At 46.4% G+C, this 19,422-nt stretch overlaps 1 protein-coding gene across 2 annotated transcripts in view; it reads right to left on the minus strand.

Moving 5' to 3' along the window:
- The window catches only part of LOC119160793 (receptor-type tyrosine-protein phosphatase F), a 223,567-nt gene that overhangs the window by 180,315 nt on the left and 23,830 nt on the right, over window positions 1-19,422 (minus strand). For both annotated transcript variants that reach the window (XM_075880872.1, XM_075880871.1), the window contains exon 4: window positions 10,835-11,158. In XM_075880872.1, the coding sequence (XP_075736987.1) occupies window positions 10,835-11,158 (324 nt within the window). The remainder of the gene's footprint in view (window positions 1-10,834; window positions 11,159-19,422) is intronic.

Raw genomic sequence — 19,422 nt, forward strand, 5'->3', positions numbered from 1 at the left:
AATGTAAGGATGAAAGTCATGAGTTTGATTCCCACATACGCCAGTTGCATACTTAATCGACGTAGCGCGTTTTAAAACATAAGAAAGGGGAAGGGACAGAAGGGAAGGTCCCTTCCCCTGGGAAGGTCCCTTCCCCTGTCCTATGTTTTAAAACGCGCTACGTTGATTAGGTATGTCTTACCAACATGCCCAACGCTATACTCTAGCCAGTTGCATTTCCATGGGAATTCAACGTAGTAGCACATTGTTTAGATTCAGGTGTAAAAATGGCAGAGATAGTGCCTTAGCTTTGCATATTTTAAGCGTATGGTGGGCTGACGATCAATGTAGGCAGAAGTAAGTGGCACTTGGTGTGTGCGCACCATCTACCCGCAGTCGTCATCGCACCTCACACTGGGAATAGATTTAGGTGCGTGTTAAAACTCCGGACGGCTGAAATAAATCTAGAGTCTCACGCCATGGTGTGCCTCCGAATGTGATGATGGTTTTGGCAAGTAAAATTGTTTATCCTAGCATACGACTGAGCCGTGGACAATATACAGCTCCCGCTATGTAAACGAGGTGAAAAACTACCAAGGCAGGAAAAAAATTTCAATAGTTTCGCGAAATTAGATGCAGTTATCAGGGGCAAATCTCGGCGTAACCAAAAAAAAACATGCTCAATACTAGTGGGTGTCGTGTTATATGTCAAATACCAAGCGCTCGAGCTGTCAAAACAACAAAAGTGACATTCGAATCAATGAACATGCTGCGTCATCCGAAATAACGGAGAACGTTCACTGATGTGGTAAAAGGAAACATGTGCTGTAGAAGTCATGCATGGTCGAAGTGGGCATTAAATAAGTTTTTGTGTTCGCATCATATATGTATATATATATATATATATATATATATATATATATATATATATATATATATATATATATATATATATATATATATATATATATATATATATGTATATATATATATATATATATATATATATATATATATATATATATATATATATTTATATATATATATCGAAACACGCGCCCAAGCGTGGTGGTGGTTTTCCGACAGCTCCGAAACTGGCACAGCAAATACGTGTTTTACCGGTAACTTATATATCGAATTAGCACCGTAAACTTCGTCAACTCACTCTTACGGTCACGGAAATGCGGCCCTTCTACACCGACACGTACTCACTCAAATACATCGTCTTTGACGACTTGCTTTGTCTAGCAAAAATTTGCAATAAGTTGCTCTTGGTTCTGGGGAGATTCACACTGTGAAAACGTTTTTAAAATCTTTCTGAACCTTCGGAGCGATTCACAGGTGAGGCTGCAAGTGCGGGGCGACAAAACAACAAATCGTGCAGAGTGCGTGAACGTGCTGAGAAAGCGCAATCAAAAGGCTGGTACGGGACACGAGCAACCGTTTTAGATAGAAAAGCGGTGAAACGCGCGAAGCGCAGCGCCTACTGGCCGAGGTTGGGAGGTGAAAGTTTACAACGGAAGCGAGTGGCAGAGAGAGAGAGAGAGAGACAGAGAGAGGAAAGAACTGAAGTGGAGGCAGCGCTCATGCCACCTCCTCCCACTTCTCGCGCTCATGTGAGGACAGGGGGAGAGTTGGCGTATGCGCAGTATGAAGGCGGACGCCGGACACGGACGCTGCCCCGAGCAGAAGACGCTTTCGCATCTAAATATAAAGGAGACGCTGTTTCAGTCTTTCTCGCGTGGTGCAAAGAAGTATCAACACGTTATTTGGACCGGTAACGTAAAGCGTGAGAAGGGATTGTGACCATACGAATAGTAAACATATAAGCTATTAGCGCTAATACAGGCGGAAACAGTCATCGGTCGTCCAGTAATCTGACCATTGGCCCTTGGAACACGTCGTCTTTTATAAAACAGTCAAATAACATTTCAGTGATACTGTTGGTACTCGCTCTCAAATAAACTGATTAATCATGTACTTCGTGTAATCATTACACAACTTTTCCGAACAACTGGATCGCTTCTCAAATATAGCGGTGTCCTCTGCGCCAAGCGTTATTCACAGTTTTCGTCGACGAATGCATCGCGATAAGGCCGTCATGGGAATCTTTCCCAGCTATGTTGGCTATGTGTCCAAGGTTGGCTTATCGTTTGGCTTTTATTCCAACCAACTGCTACAATATCAAACTCTGAAATTTTTAGTCCTTGGGTGATAAATTCCAATCATAACTTATGCCAAGTATTATTTGTAATAACTCATTCAGTGACTGTAGGTAACGTTCTTCGTGAGGTAGCTGCAATGGCTGTAATCAGTGAGAGAGTTCACGGCTGATAGAGGCACCGTGTAGACTCTTGTAAAGGTTTTAAATGAACCAATTATGATTGGAGGAAAAAACACTTATAGTAAATGTTACAAAAGAGCATACACAACCAACATGATTCTAGTGAAGGCTATCTTCAATCGATCATTTTGAAATAACAAAGGGGCCATGACACGGTCACCCAGCCATTCGTGGTTTTCAGCCGAATTAATCTAGGTCTGTCATGCCTATAAAGATACGAAAAGTGCAACGTAAAAGAAAAAAAAGAATATCTCAGTGCAAAACGATTCATAGGATTTGTCAGCCGTGAACTCCGGCTCTGTCCAACACCGGCGACCGCTATTTTTCCATGGCACATGTGTTGTCATAAGCTGGAAGGAGCGGAGCCGCCGTCTTCCAACAAAGTTTTAGTCGCTACAAATAGTTCAATTTCGGTGCCAAGTTGGCGAAAGCCACGTTATCACGATTTCACACGCAGGTGAACCGTGAACAATATCGTTCGCGGAAATGCAGGTGCTCACATAGCTAGTCGCCTGTTACTTTATGGCTATTGAGTGCTGTGATGTTGAACTTCGAGGCAGCCCTCGTGTTTATAAAAATATTTATTTATATTTTAGGCGCATGATGAAACGCACTAAGATTTCGCCAGATTGTTTGTGAACGCTCAATAAATTACCCATGTAACACAGAATTTGACCGCAAAATGGGTGCCATGGCTCCTTTAGGAAAAAGAAAATACCGGTGAATTGTAACGGTATTTATCACATAGAAGAAAAAGAGGAGAAGAACAGAAAAGCCGTCAGAGTCGCCCCGTAGCAGTATACTGTTTGCGCTGGACGGCTGAGTATGAGGGATATAAGGATAGAATACAAGATCGCTCAGGAGCCCAGAACGATGTGCGAAAATTAAACAATGCCAAAGCACGTAATTCGCTCGAAGCGTTGTTCGAACACTCTAAGACAAAATTACCCGAAAAAATTCACAGCATATCCACGGGGTGAACGATGATGAGTGGGCGGAGCTCCTGAGGGGAAATCATCGGTAAATTCGTGACTGTTCAGTGAAAGTTCGCCCACTACATCATCAAGAAAAACGTGAGAAACACTGTGTGTGTAATGTACGGCAGGGTCCTCGCGCCGTTGCCGTGACGCTTGGGCCTCTCGATCTCGAACGCTGGGATCTTGGCGGCGGCGTCGTGCAGCCCGACGACACGCTTCGGTCTCCCACTCTCGTACGTCTGGATCTTGGCGGCGGCGTCGCGCAGCTTCACGGAGCGCTCCTGACTCGCGGTCTCGCACATCAGGCCTCTGTCTGCGACCACGCGCTACCACCGCCTTGCGCGCTCACCGCTCTGCGGCCTTATCCATCAGGCAACTCCGAGCGCGCGCCAACAGTGAACTGATTTTATTACAACGCTCCCCGCCATATAGTAAACAATCGAAGGACTAAACTACAGATAGCGACACCATATAGTAAACAATGCAAGAGCTAAACAAGAGGTGGCTGCATACATACGCCGAGGATGGATAGACCAACGCCTTGAGCTTCGCCCATAAAAGGAGTAACGGAGCTTAATACGCGCGTGATGAACGGATAGACCGTTGAGGAGCAACCGCAGAGGGAAGAGTGCCAAGCGAAACCTCTTAGTCTCCAAACACGCTCCAAAAGGATGAACCGCCCTGGGATTTAAGGCAGCGCGAAATGCGTTGCTAAGGTGACCAACCCTCCCTCTCCTCCTTTCTCTTCCTCTGCTGGCTCAGTCTTTTCCCGTATTTTGCCAGCGACGGTTGGCGTTGCGTCGCGCTCGGAGTGCTTCACCACGGCCGCCTGGAATCGACTATCTAAGAATTACGACGTGGTGTTTGTGTGTACGCTTGCATGGGCGTGGGCTGCTGCTTTGGCGTTTCGCTGCAGCCATGAAGTCTGGAGCAAGTCTCGACACGTCACCACGCTACGCTGTATATTTCTGGCTTCAAGATAGTCATGACGAACGCATGACAGCAACAGTTGGGAAGGCCAATATGGCGTCCGAGAAGACAACAGGCCTATCGGATATATACTTCACTCCGACTCAGGGCAGAAAATAGCGCTGGATTCTAAGGCAAGTAGATTATCATTCTTTATGCTACACTACTAATTGCGTGTGCGACCCCGATCGCGCTAGCCGGCAACGGGTTCGGTCATGTTGTATATCGCACGCACGAAATACATCGCGAAGGTCAGCTTCGGCGTCTGCAGTTCGCCTGTGCTTTGCGACCACCTGGCAATTGGCCGCCATTGCCGTCGGCCTCCCGTACGCTCGCTCATAGAGTGCTCGCCTGTCTTCGGCACCGCGATGAGCTCCGGGCTGACTATATTGGGCTGAGACCTCGTCGCTGTGTTGGGAGTTGTCGAAAACATGTTGTGGGTTCTCGTAAGCAGCTTGGTTGTAGTATGTTGCACGCTGTAAATGCACCAGCACGGGCTGGCGGGGCTTTCGATATCGGCGGAACTCACTAAAAATTGGTCGCCATTACAGTTGGCTTTCCCGTCAGTCGGTCGCAAGCAGCTCAGCGCCGTCCGTTGGCCGCGGCGGCGGACTCGCGTTTGCGTGCTGCACTCGCTCGAGTTTGTGGAAAAGGGCCGCATTACCGTCGATTTATTCGGCGCTAGCTCCAAACCAGCTCGGCGCTGTTCGTGGCGGCGGCCAAGCGTACGCTCGCTTTCCTATTCGAAGTTTGCTGGCATTGCCCCGCCGCGGTGGTCTAGTGACTAAGGTACTCGGCTGCTGACCCGCCGGTCGCGGGTTCAAATCCCGGCCGCGGCGGCTGCATTTCCGCTGGAGGCAGAAATGTCGTAGGCCCGTGTGCTCAGATTTGGGTGCACGTTAAAGAACCCCAGGTGGTCAAAATTTCCGGAGCCCTCCACTACGGCGTCTCTCATAATCATATGGTGGTTTTGGGACGTTAAACCCCACAAATCAAATCGAAGTTTGCTGGCGGCAGACACTCCGCGTGCAGGGCCGTGTTTGGTCTCGCGTTCGCTTGCTCGAGCTGAATGACGTCTCTCTCTTAGGACTCGCCGACTTGTTAGAGGCACGGTGGTTCGCTGAGTTGTGGCTGCAGCCAACGCTCCTAAACTGATGCGCTGCGGGGATCGAAATGAGTCTTTGGCGATGTGTGACATCACGGTGAAATTATTAGCATGTCATATCTCACATACGTTTTCATTTCACTTTGCACGTATTTCTCTCATGCATTTGTATTCATCTTCTGTCACATGTGACTCACTATTTTACATACTTATTGTGCAGCCGTGGGCACACACTGTGCTGAAGACTGTGCGCTGGCATCTGCAATGCCCGTCATCCATCTATTTTTCAGGGCACCTTCAGAAGGACTCAGCGAGATGTGAAGGTAAAGTTGTTTGTGTGTCATATTTTAACGCTTGTTTTTATATTAACGTGCACTTACGTGTCATATGCGTGCATGTTCATCTTCTGTCACGTGTTTCTAACTATTTTTACTATATAACTGTACGTGCAGCCGTGAGAACACAACAGGCAGAAGGCTGCGTGCGCTGGCGTCTGCAATGCCTGTCATCTATCGCTTCAATTGGAAGAGCTCCCCAAGGATTGAACAAGATTTGACAACAAGACTGGACTTGTACCCTTCCCCATGAATTCACTTAAGAGAATTGAGAAACTTCATGTGTATGTAGAAGAATAAAAGATTTAGATGTCTCACTTTTGTCGTGCGTTGTTGCCGTGACTGCGAAAGCAGTTACACATAGAAGGCTAACTGCTTTTTTGCGTGTTCTTTTCTTCGCAATTTGTTGCTCACTGCGCAGAAAAACAGCCGAAATAAGTATTAGGCCTGGCGGAAAATGTTTGAACTCGGGACAAAAAGTTCATCCAGTTGCAGTATTTGAGTGGATAAAGCGTTCCTCCGGCAAGGTGCAACTGTGAGGACTAACGGTTGCTTGGTAAGGTTTAAATGTGGGGATTAACAGTTGCCTTCAAGGTGCGAATGTGAGGACTAAATGTTAGTCCTTTGAGGGGAATCGTGAGACTAACGATTACACACTGAGGTGTAAATGTGAGGTATAAATTTTAGTCCCTTGAGCTCGTCTGTGGGGACTAACTGCTAGACCCAGTGCCGTTAGTCCTTAAAGGAATTATTGGTTGTGGGAGCCCCATTAGTCCCCAAAAAGACAGACCACACATGCTTTTAAGACCCTTTTGCTTTTGAGCGAAATTACCACGCAGTCGTACGTCCCGAGAATCGGGAACACTTCTTCCGACATTTGTCTTTTCAGAGCATAGACTGACCAAACGTAAGCTTCAGTGACAGTAATTCTGAAGATGATTGACCAAGTGCATGCCTCGCCTACATGCATAAATAAATGCACTATGAAAAAGACTATCATGAAGATCATGGAAGTCGGACACTTGCAATGCACATGGAACACCGCAAAATGCCTTTCCCGTCAATGTGAGGTGACCCTCACAAGCTTTCGCTGTAGAGATCCTCGGTTATGTTATTATCTCAACAAATCAGGATTTTCATTAACGAACAGATGTGCAGTTTGCAATGAACCGGGAACAATAGATCACTTTCTTCTCACATGCCGCCACTTCGCCTCACTGCGATTCTTGAAAGACCGATTGGTATGCTCGGATTGCCAGTCAATACATCCACCCTATTATCGTTTGAGCCAGTCAGTTTGGTGTGGGCCGCAGTGCTATTCTGTCAGCGCTACATAAATTCATTCAGGCTACCGGAAGGATACGCTGCTAGTGGTACTGCCAGATATATCTAATTATTTGTCCCCCTTCCTCATTCTTGTTAATTTGTTTTGTATATTCTGGTTTATCGCATTCTTCTGCACTTTTTCACGTTTTTTAAAGGAACCATATTATTGTTTCTATCTAATTTCTCTTCGTTTTTTTAGCAATCGTTGTAAAAAATTATCTATTATGAGATAAAGTTTGGCCAATCCAACATGTGGGTATGAGCCAAGATATCCTAGGCGACAAGACAAGACAAGTCGGACAACAATTGCTGAGTGTGCCCGCTTTTTTGGGTAGAGCATACAGTGGAGAGCAATTGTTTGTACTAGAGCACAACACAGGCCTGGCTGGTTACGGTATTGTTGGTTCGGGCCCATGAGCTTCAGGCTCGGGCCTGACTCAGGCCCGTATTAGGCCTGGGCTTCTGCATGTAGTTTTAATGGCGTGTTAAGGGCAACTACGTGGCAAACCTATTAAAAAAACTTTTTTTGTCGTCTAAAAAGTTGACGCCTTCTGAAGTGAAGCCTACTGAAGCAACAAAATATGCCCGATCCACGTCAAGGGACCCTAAACGTGGGCGCTAGCTGCAGTGAAAGTTGGCTTCCGGTTTCTTTGGTTTACATCTTTCCCAGCATAGCCGCTGTTTTTTTTTCTTTCTGCCACGCATCTTATTCTCCTCCATTGTCGCTTGCCGCGACCTGCACGCCTGAAACTAGAACCGTGAGCCACGGACAGCGGAACTTCGCTTCAGTGTTGGCAGCGAGGCCGTCAGCCATAGTCAACTAGGCAACCCGCTCTCGCGCTTTCGGTCGCGGCGGTGGATCGCGCTCCGAACACCCGCCACGCCCTGTTCGACGAGGAGCCCTAAAGAAGCCGCCAGGTGGTTCATTTTGGTGCTCCAATAAAGAATAGTTGTGGAAGCAGTTAAATTGAAAGATTGGAGGTTGTTACACGAAGACAAGATAGGTGTCTTCAGAGAACATCGAGGATGGTGGCTTGCTCACTAACAGGTGTTGCTCGCTTTGACAGATCCATGGAACTCTGGTGGTGGTGACTCGGGAAGAAGGATAGGTCAAAGAACGTTTTTGTTTTGAGCGTGAAAACGCGATGTAGAGGCCAGTTGCCTGCCAAGGAGTCGAGACGAAAGCTCTAGTTCAAGTAATGCAGCTTCGCCTGGTGTATACCCCTCCCCCCCCTGAAGAAGCTAGATCACTATTTCATTTCACCGTGTAATAAATGAATATCGCAAAACTAGATTCTTTTACTCAACAGGTTCCGCTCGTATGCAGTTTATGTAGACTGAAGCTATGTATTTTGGCCAGTTTTCACCTAACGAGGGTTTTACATTTTGTCGTCGTTCTTTGAAATGCAAAAATGAGATTGCGTGGTTCGTGCTTCATACGCGAGAGAGCCAGCTATGACTTCAGTTATAATTTATAGTGGTCTGCTACCATTTCACAAAGGTGTGACGAGCGCTATTGACCGAAGTTACACACATTACCAGTGAAAGCCGTGACACAGAAAGAAGTTCTCAAAACACAGGATATCTTGTTTTCGGCAGGTATCATCACAGCAGCCGAAAAATGGACAGCGCCTCATTTATGCTCAAGGCATAATTCGCTGAAACGGGCTTGGCTGGTCACAAACATTCCCACCCGGGCCAGGTACAGGAAGTATATCAAAATACTCTTCCGAGCTCAAGCGGGCCAGAGCATGGTGTTTTTAAGCTGAGCCAAGTCCGGGCCATAAAATCTGACCCACGCAGTCCTGAAGTTTGAGCCCTATCAAGCGATTACATAAAAAATGCAGGACACGAAAATTACGCGACATTGTTATATTCTAGCATTGACCGGAAAATGCAGACATGAAAGGCAAAAAAGAATTACACTGTATAGACTGGGCACCAATTAATCTTAAACAGCATTTGTTCCCCCTGTTTTACGTGCCTAAATGTCGTAACTAGTATATATGAGAAACTAAATCAAACAAGAGGTTTAGGAACTTCGCAGTATACAGCGTACACACGAACTACTCGCTTATTCATTGCCTACTTGGATATTTTTTGCACGTGTATGCTGCGGTGGAAATCGCAACAGCAACAATGACCATCATCATTAATGTGGCCATGTCCTTTACTTCCTGCTCACAATTACCACACTCCTATTGCAGCGCGACTCATTGCTCCTAACAGAAAAGGAGCGAGCACAAAATAACAAATGAAGTATTCAACATGCAAGATAGCAGAGACACATTCACTTCAAAGACAGTGTGAACCTTCAGAATTTGTCGAATCATCATCTCACAACACGTGCACTACCCTTGTTGAATGCTGTGGTCGATGTACTTGCACGTATAAACACTACGTCCACGCTGATAATGCCATTGGCAACCTCTGAATACGGCTGCTTTGATAAAAAAATGCACACAAGGTTTATTTATAATTTGTCTAAGACAATCTTATTCACTGATGCATTTATGAGAGTAGATGCCGCATTACATAAAAATAAAAGGACACAATATCACGCACAGTATAAGAAGCATGACATGTCATAAAGCACTGCCGGCCAACTGATAGACAATTATTTTACTGGGACAATATAGCTTAGTATCAGCAGAGTTAATATGAGGTATGCCGAGCGGCGCAGGACTGAGTTAACTGGCGGAACATGGGAGAGACCTTTTTTCTGCAGGGGACGTAGTCAGGCTGGTGATGATGATGATGCAGAGCGGCGTGTTGTTGTGGCGCGTGGTGCACACGGGTGCTGCAAAGCGCCTAGCGAGCTCCCGTTCCCCCTTCTGAACGGTCGGTTACACGAAAGGGGACGCAAAAGACCCACGCAAGGAAAACAAGGGCGACACCGTCGTTCACACGGTTCACGAGCAGTCATCAATGTCGCCTCCAGTTCGGGACAAAAACGGGAAGCCGACCGGAAAGTGCGTCTCGCAATAAGCAGGCGAAGCGTGGTCGTCTGGTTTCAAGTTGATCAATTGGCGTTCATGCCTGCCGTTTGAGAATGCCGTAAACTCGCGGAAGTAGTTTTCGACCACTTCGCCGACTGAGACTGTGGGTTGGGGTATGTATTTCCCCTTTGTTGACAATAGGGCCTTGGAAGCATGCGGACGAGCTATACGTCATTACCGAGTTGTCTTGGGATGGTGGGGCACCTTGCTGTTGCATGTACACATTGGCAGCGGACAGGGCTTGACGGTGTTCTTACCGTGTTTAGTGCGGCTTCGACGAAGCGATGTTGAGCACACGAGCTGACGCAGATGGAGCCTCCAGCTAGCGGCGGACGTAAGCCGATAGGTGTGATAACATGTGAGAGAGTGCAATGCCCGTGTTACGCAGAGAATATATTCCCTAGTGCGTTGTATTTGGTAGCCTGCTTTTCACCAATGCAGTGTCTGTTCTACGAAAGTCTTCCTGCAATTGCTTATGGTGATTGGAGCCCCCCTCTCCATGTGTGAATGGCTTGTGTGGAGACCCCTTGTTTGACCGAGGGTTGAAAAGAGGGAGGTTAGATGTGAAATAAAAGCGGAGGTTCATGCTTCGACCCTGGCAGACGCCTGAGTATTGCAATAAACCTTCTCTTCACCCAACAATGGGTATTTCTTCGCACTGTCTCCGAGCACTCGAGTCATCAAGGGGAGCCCATTCCGAATCTCTAACACCTTCTCTCCTTACCTAGTGCTGAAGCTAGACGAGGAAAGTATAAATTAACTCATGGCTTCAGTTTGTTTTAGACATATACGGCACTCACCAAGTGTTACGCTGACTTCAATCTCCAGGTCAGGTCCCCAGACTTTGTCGCCATGGCTGTTCGTACCGGTAGCGCGCACGCTTATCCGGTAGTCTGTGCCTCCTCGCAGAGGGAGCGTCACATTAAACGTGTTCTCCTCGGGTGACCAGTCTTCAGTTAGCGGCGCTTCCATTGAACCTCGTGGCCCCCGACTCTCGCTGGTGGCCTCCCACTGCAAGTTGAACCCGACTGGGGCACAGTTCCAGGCTGACGGGCCGACGATGCTGAGCACCACGTTGCGCGGCTGGGCCGAAACCACGGACACCAAGCTGGGTACTTCCGGCACTGTATCAAAGCCACAAGACGTTACGTGCAAAAAGTTCCTGCTATTCGAATCGTATGTGCTCTACACGATTGCGTGTACTAAAAAAAATCCATCACTTGGGATGTTACGAAAGCAGGGTAAACATAAGGGCTCGTTTATTTAGAAACATTATTATTGAAAATTGACAAATAAATATACCAAAAAGTATAGAGAACAATATTAGAAATTTGTGTGCTGTAAATGTGAAGAAAGAAAATGTGGATGAAAAGATAAGTTCTTAGCGGTAGGCACTGAACCTGCAACCATCGAATAACGCATCCGATGGTCTCCCACTGGGCTGCCATGGCGGCCACACCTTCGCACACTTTGTAGGGCGTTTACGTGGATGTGAAGGTTGGAGCTTCAATCAGCGCCAGCTGTTGCCATTACGGCGAGTGCGGAACACTCTTGCCTGTTGGCCTCACGTGCTACGTGCGCGTAAAGGTAAGTAGGCACATGGGCCTCTAGCATTTTGCTTTCATTGATATGCGGCTGCCATGGCCAGAGTTCCAACCAGTCACCTTCGATTTACCAGTCGAGCACCATAATCGCTAGATCACTGTGGTGAGGTTATGATGAGCTACTTGACGCATCACTATGTCGTCACAGTGTGTCAAACCAGGCGTGTTTCTTATGCGTTGTGTGGTCCAGACTTGCTTGCAAAGCATTCAGAGAGATTATTGTGGTTGTCCACTGTGCATGCCAAACGCAGGGCATTGGCCCAGTAGTGGGGGAATTCTTCAATACGTTTTGTGTTGTCAGATGTGCAGTAAACAAATAATAATTGATTCGAAGTGCCAAGCATCTGTAATAAAGTATTGAAAACCTACCGAAATCAGTATTGCTCTTTCAGGCACATAGATATATTTCTAAAGCCCTAACGGCATGCACGCGATTTCCTAGCGACAGCGACAAGCGGCAGGAGACACTTGCCCCGTCACGCCGTCGCGTCATGACTACTGCGACAGCACGTAGGCGATAAAGTGTAATTGTTCCTTGTATGAAAACTATCGCGTGCATAACCATAAATTGCGAATAGAAGTTTAAAATTTGGTAGATGACAGCATGCCGAACTTGTTGCTGTCTCGTACGACGTAAGGAAGCCACAAAAGCATTTCACGATCTTCTTTTTTCGTAATCTTGAGTTTAATCACGACAGGCTGCCTAGAGGCGTATGCTACGAAGGCGACGACGCACTTCGCACGATGAAATGCGAGGTGCGTCATCGCAGAAATGGACGAAATTGTCACGAGCTACCATCGAGACCTCAAAACAAACCTCCAATAACAACATTCAAGACAAGATACGGCCCCTTTCTTACTCTCCGCGTGAGATGCAAATGTAAAAAAAAGGTGGTCGATACTTTATATTCCTTCACTCCAAGGCAAAATTACCCAAAAAAGGAGTAACGGAGCCTAATAGGCGCGCGCGATGAACGGATAGACTGTTGAGGAGCAACCACAGAGGGAAGCGTGTGGCGCGAAACTAATTACTCTCAACGAAGTGAAAAAACAGCGCGTAACACAGGACACAGGACAGAGAAGAGACGGACGAGGCGCTGTCTCTTCTCTGTCCTGTGTCCTGTGTTACGCGCTGTTTTTTCACTTCGTTGACCATGTACCAACCGGCCCAAATAAGCACTTTAGTACAGTTAATTACTCTCCCCTAGAGATGAACCGCCCGGGCATCGCAGGCAGGGCGAAAAGCTTTGCCAAGTTTACCCATTCTCCTTTTCCACTGAACACGTGTCCTTCTCCTCCTCTACTGGCTCAGTCTTTTCTCGTATTTTGCCGGCGGCGGCGGTCGCGTAGCGTCGCGTTCAGGGTGTTCGACCACGGCCGCCTGGATTCGACGATCTAAGAATTACTACGTGGTGCTTGTGTGTACGCCTGGATGAGCGTTGACTGCTGCTTTAGCGTTTCGCTGCACCCATGAAGTCTGAAGCAAGTCTCGACGCGTCACCACGCCATGCTGTATATCTCTGGCTTCAAGATAGTCACTATCAACACACGCCAGCAACAGTTGGGAAAGCCAATATAGCGGCAGAGAAGAACAGGCCTATCGGATATATACTTCAGTCCAACTCAGGGCAGAAAACAGTGCTGGATTCTAAGGCAAGTAGGTTATTCTTTATTCTACTCTACTTGTCGCCTGTGCGATACGGATCGCGCTTGCCGGCAACGGGCTCGGTCGTGTTGTATATCGCAAGCACGAAATGCATCGCAAAGGTCAGCTTCGGCGGCTGCAGTTCGCCTGTGCTTTGCGACCGCCTAGCAATTGGCCGCCATTGCCGTCGGCCTCCCGTAAGATCGCTCATCGAGTGCTCGGTTGTCTTCGCCGCCGCGATGAGCTCTGTGCTGACTATATTGGGCTGAGACCTCTTCGCTGTGTTGGGAGTCGTCTAAAACACGCTGCAGGTTCTCGTAAAGAACTTGGTTGTAGTATGTCGCGCGCTGTAAGTGCACCAGCACGGGCTAGCGGAGCTTTCGCTAGCGTCGGAACTTACTGAACATTGGTTGCCATTACAGTTGGCTTCCCCGTCAGTCGGTCGCAAGCAGCTCGGCGCAGTCCGTTGGCTACGGCAGCGGACTCACGTTTGCGCGCTGTACTCGCTGCAGTTTGTGAAAAAGGGCCGCATTACCGTCGATTTATTCGGCGCTAGCTCCAAACCAGCTGGGAGCTGTTCGTGGCGGCGGCCAAGCGTACGCTCGCTTTCCTATTCGAAGTTTGCTGGCGTTGCCCCGCCGCGGTGGTCTAGTGGCTAAGGTACTCGGCTGCTGACCCGCCGGTCGCGGGTTCAAATCCCGGCCGCGGTGGCTGCATTTCCGTTGGAGGCGGAAATGTCGTAGGCCCGTGTGCTCAGATTTGGGTGCACGTCAAAGAACCCCAGGTGGTCAAAATTTCCGGAGCCCTCCACTACGGTGTCTCTCATAATCATACGGTGGTTTTGGGACGTTAAACCCCACAAATCAAATCGAAGTTTGCTGGCGGCAGACACTCCGCGTGCAGGGCCATGTTTGGTCTCGCGTTCGCTTGCTCGAGCTGAATGACGTCTCTCTCTTAGGACTCGCCGACTTGTTATTGGCACGGTGGTTCGCGGAGTTGTTACTGCAGCCACCGCTCCTAAACTGTTGTGCTACGGGGATCGAAATGAGTCTTTGGCGATGTGTGACATTACGGTGAAATGATTAGCATGTCATAACTCACATACGTTTTCATTTCACCTTGCACGTATTTCTCTCATGCATTTGTATTCATCCTCTGTCACACGTGGCTCACTATATTACATACTTATTGCGCAGCCATGGGCACACACCGTGCCGAAGACTGTGCACTGGCGTCTGCAATGACCGTCATCCATCTTTTTCTTCTGAGAAGCTTCAGAAGGACTGTGCGAGATGTGAAGGTAAAGTTGTTTGTGTGTCATATTTTAACGCTTGTTTTTATAGTAACGTGCACGTACTCGTCATATGCTTGCATCTTCATCTTCTGTGACCTGTGAATAACCATTTTTACTATATAATTGTACGTGCAGCCGTGGGAACACAACAGGCAGAAGACTGCATGCGCTGACGTATGCAATGCCTGTCATATATCGCTTCCATTGGAGGAGCTCCCCAAGGAGTGAACAAGATTTGGCAACGAGATTGGACTTGTACACTTCACCATTAATTAACCTAATAGATTGGAGAATGTTCATGTGTATGTAGAAAAATAAAAGATTTCGATGTCTCACTTTTTTCTTTGGTTGTTGCTATGACTGTGAAAGCAGTTACACATAGGTGGCTAACTACCTTTTCGCGTGATCTTTTCAGCGGAATTTATTGCCCACTGCGCAGAAAAACAGGCGATTAAAGTATTAGGCCTGGCGGAAAATAAACAAAAAACAATGTTTGAACTGGGGACAAAAAGTTAATTTGATTGGAGTATTTGAGCGGATCAACCATTCGTCCAGCAAGATGCAACTGCGAGGAGTAACAGTTGCCCGGTAAGGTGTAAATGTAGGGATTAACAGTTGCTCTATAAGGTGCAAATGTGGGGACTAAGTGTTTGTCCTTTTGGGTGAATTGTGGGAGTTAAGGTTACTCACCAAAATGTAAATGTTAGGACTATTTGTTAGTCTCTTGAGGGGCTAACCATTAGACCTGGTGCCGTATGTTTTTAAAGGGATTAATAGTTGTGGCAACCCCATTAGTCCTGAAAAGGACGAACTAGACACCCTTTCGAACACCCTTTCGCCTTAGAGTGTTGAAGGACGCGTGAATAACAAGCATCAAGAGCAAACTGCGACAGAAGCGAGGACCAGGGGCGCAGCCATGTTGTTGGAAATCGCCACGCTGGTTTCAGAACGACAAGCGATCTTTCTAGTTTTCAGAATTGCGCGACATTACAATCGGCGGGGACGAATGAGCCTCCACGACAGCAAATCTTGTCCCTCATGACTGTCGTTTGTTGTTGTCGCTAGGTCTCTGCGGTTAGGCTTAAATGACGAAAAAAAAATGTCGAAGTGGCTGTGCTCCAGATTTGTGCCCCCCACATCACTTCTCCGCTCCCCCCTCCGGAATTAATGGAGAATCAAGTCTAATAATTCCGTGTGCCGCTTTCGAAAAGGTGACACTAGTATATGTTCCCGCAGTGCACTGATGCGATGAGAGGGCATAAATACCAATTGTTTCCTACACATTGCTGGAAAGAAACAAAGGGGAGCTCACTCAAGCTGATCTATGCAAGTACAAATTGAGGGGGGTAAAGTAACAAGCAAATTTTGTGATTGCAGTTTGTGTCATCTTTGAAATAAAGAAATTGGTGTGCCAGAGAAACGAAATGTGGTTATACTTTGGAGAAGCAGTCATTGCTGAGTCTAATAAACATTGCTTGAAAGAAGGTGTGTGGAATCTCACTGTCGTGATGTCTGCTGTTAGTGAAAAAACTCGATATGATAATGAATGATATGTGGGGTTTAACGTACCAAAACCACTAAGTGATTATGAGAGACGGTGTAGTGGAGGGCTCCGGAAATTTCTACCACCTGGGTTTCTTTAACGTGCACCCAAATCTAAGCACACGGGCCTACAAGATTTCTGCCTCCATCGGAAATGCAGCTGCCGCAGCCAGGATTTGATCCCGCGACCTGCAGGTCAGCTGCCGAGTACCTTAGCCACTAGACCACCTCGGCGGGGCAGTGAGAAAACTCTAATGATCGACGAGGTACGTCTATGCATGATCAATTCTTTGAATAACAAACGCGTGGACAGGTAGCCCCCCCCCCTCCAAAAAAAACGAATGAAAGTGAGCGTGTAGAAGTAGTTTAAAAGCTTCACTTAAGGTGTGGGACCATTAAGAAAGGATCGCACAAATAATGATTCAGTTCAATTGGTGATACGGCACTAAAAAAACTTAACATGCGTAAAGCTAATAGTAATACCAGAACATCAGCAAGACAGGAAGAATATTGAGCAGCTGTAGTGAAAGGAAGCTAGTGAAGGTCAGGGTGAAATTTTCTGAGGTAAGGTTTTTTCTCAGACCTTGATGTGTCTTTTGCAATAACAACATTAATTGGTAGATTTAGAGGGCATTTAGAGGGCATTTAGCAATAACACATTTAAAAAATCATAAGAAATAGGAAAATTTCTCGTGTATAGCAAAAATACTTTAATACACAATAGAGTGGGGAAGGTCGCAGGAGCACTAGCACCGTGCTGGATCACTCTCTCATCCTTGTGCAGTTTTGCGCTGGCGTGGCTGCTCCCTTGGTAGTCGCGTCTTCGATGGATTTTGGTGTCTCACCGACTGTTCATCGACATGTGTAACCTACTGCTTGCGTGCGCACCGACGGCCCTGTCCTTCATCCGGAGAATAGCCAAGGTTCGGCAGTATGCCGGCCATTCTGAAAACAAGCTTTATCGGTGACATCACCTATGATGGTAGAATTTTCAGCATGCCCATCAGTGTGATTTCAGCGTACAAGGTTTTAAAAGCGCCGCCGAAACTTCATCGTTTCAGTGGGGAAGGTAGCTGCAGCACTAGCATCAGGCTTAATCCCTGACTCTTTCTTGGGCAGGTATGTTATCTCAATAATTCTTACTGCTTCCTTTCAGGCGATAGACGTTTGCTGCTGGTACCTTGCCCCCATCCATGCTTACTGGTGTTTACTTCTTTGTATGCTGATATTATTCATTGTTTGTGTAGTCTCTTATGAAGTGGTGATGTTGAGGTAAACGTCGTAACTAGTATATAAATAAAAACTTAATCAAACAAGAGGTTTAAAAACTTAGTAGTATGCAGCAAATACACAAACTACTCGTTTATTCATTGCCTACTTGGATATTTTTTGCACGTGTAAGCTACGGCAGAAATCGCAACAGCAACAATGACCATGACCATTAATGCGGCCATGTCTTTTACTTTCTGCTCACAAATACCATACTCATATTGCAGCGCGACTCATTGCTCCTAACAAAAAAGGAGCGAGCACAAAATAAAAAATAAAGTGTGCAACATGCAAGATAGCAGAGACATTCACTCTAAAGACAAAGTCAACCTTCAGAATTTGTCGAATCGTCATCTCACAACACGTGCACTACCCTTGTTGAACGCTGTAGTCGATATGCTGACGCGTATAAACACTACGTCCATGCCCACTGCTGTGACGTGAACGAACAAGGATATAAAAGCGCCGCCGAAACTTCATCGCTTCAATGTGGAAGATAGCAGCAGCACTAGCATCAGGTTTATTCGCTCTCTCTTCCTTGGGTAGGTACGTTCATTCAATAACACTTACTGCTTCCGTTCAGACGATAAATGTTTGGTGCTGGTACCTTGCCCTCATTCATGCTCACTAGTGTTTACTTCTTTGTATGCTGATAGTATTCAACGTTTGTGTAATCTCTTACTAAGCGGTGATGCTGAGTTAAACCCGGGGCCTACTCAAATGTCTATTCGCGCTAATACGACTGACTTCGAGCCTTTCATCGAGAACAGATTCCCCTAGAGTAGCTTCCAATCAAATGAAAGGTAGTCATACATCAACTACTGATTCGGGTAACCAATGCTCCGTTTGGTAAATGTTTGCGCAAATTTTATCTGGTAAAAAGAAAATAGAACAAGATGTCGCGGAATTGCGTAGCTCTGTTAACTCCCGATTATTTAAGGTTGATTTTCCGCTGATCGAACAGTTCCACAGAAGTGGTACATACCATTGTAGTAAATCCCGCCCGTTATTCTCAGGCTTTTCAATTTCCGCAAAAAGATCAAGGTGTTGAGGAATGTCCTGAAGCTTAAAGGTTCTAAACTACGGTTAACTGAAGACTTCTCAGAGCATATACGGTTCATTCGTTGAAAATTATGAAACGCTATTGCTTCCTTCAGGAACAACGATTTCATTGTATGTGTAAGGTATGACCATGTATATACCGATAATGAACGGTATGACTGGGATTGCATTTCAAATTCGCTACTGAAGTCCTCGAACAATCCATTAAGAACTCAAATGATCCATCTAACCGTACAAAATCGCCACATTGTGAGGCACAAGATAACATTTGCTTATTGAATGTTAATTCCAGAAGTATCGGTAACAAATTTCCTGATTTTATACACTTGCTTGCAACTTATTTTCCCCACATTAGTTGTGTCACGGAAACTTGGCTTCACGCTGATAATTACGACTCGGAAGTAACTCCACTAGGGTTATATGTTGTTCGTGCTGATAGACGACATGGTCGTGGTGGAGCGTAGTCATCTTGAGGTGTTAGTCGAGTTTTTCTGTACTGATGTTACCTCCAGATATCGAAACTGTTTGGTGTAAGGTCCATATCGCTAGTACATCTCTAATTGTCGCCGTATTCTATCGTCCCCCTGGCTCATCACCGGATCAGCTAACGGTACTCAGCAGTTTCATGAAAAGAGTTTTCTTCAGGGAACCTAATTTGCATGGGTGACTTCAATGTGCCCGGCATCTCACAGCAATCGCTGTCCATCCTGGGTACTGATTTGCCACTCTGTAGGAGGTTGGTCAATTTTTCCTTTTAAACTTAGGACTAAAACAAGTTGTGATTGATGCCACAAAAGACAGTGCTATCCTAGACTGTGTTTTTCTGAGTGTGTTACTTTATACAAGGGGATTCAGATCTCGATCAATAATGGTATTTCTGATCATAGAGGTGTAATAATATGTCTTAACCACACAGTTACAAAACATCAGTATGAATACATAGGTTACCGTGACTGTAGCATGGCTAATGAT

Source organism: Rhipicephalus microplus, chromosome X (assembly GCF_043290135.1).
Source record: "Rhipicephalus microplus isolate Deutch F79 chromosome X, USDA_Rmic, whole genome shotgun sequence".
Classification (NCBI taxonomy): Eukaryota; Metazoa; Arthropoda; class Arachnida; order Ixodida; family Ixodidae; genus Rhipicephalus; species Rhipicephalus microplus.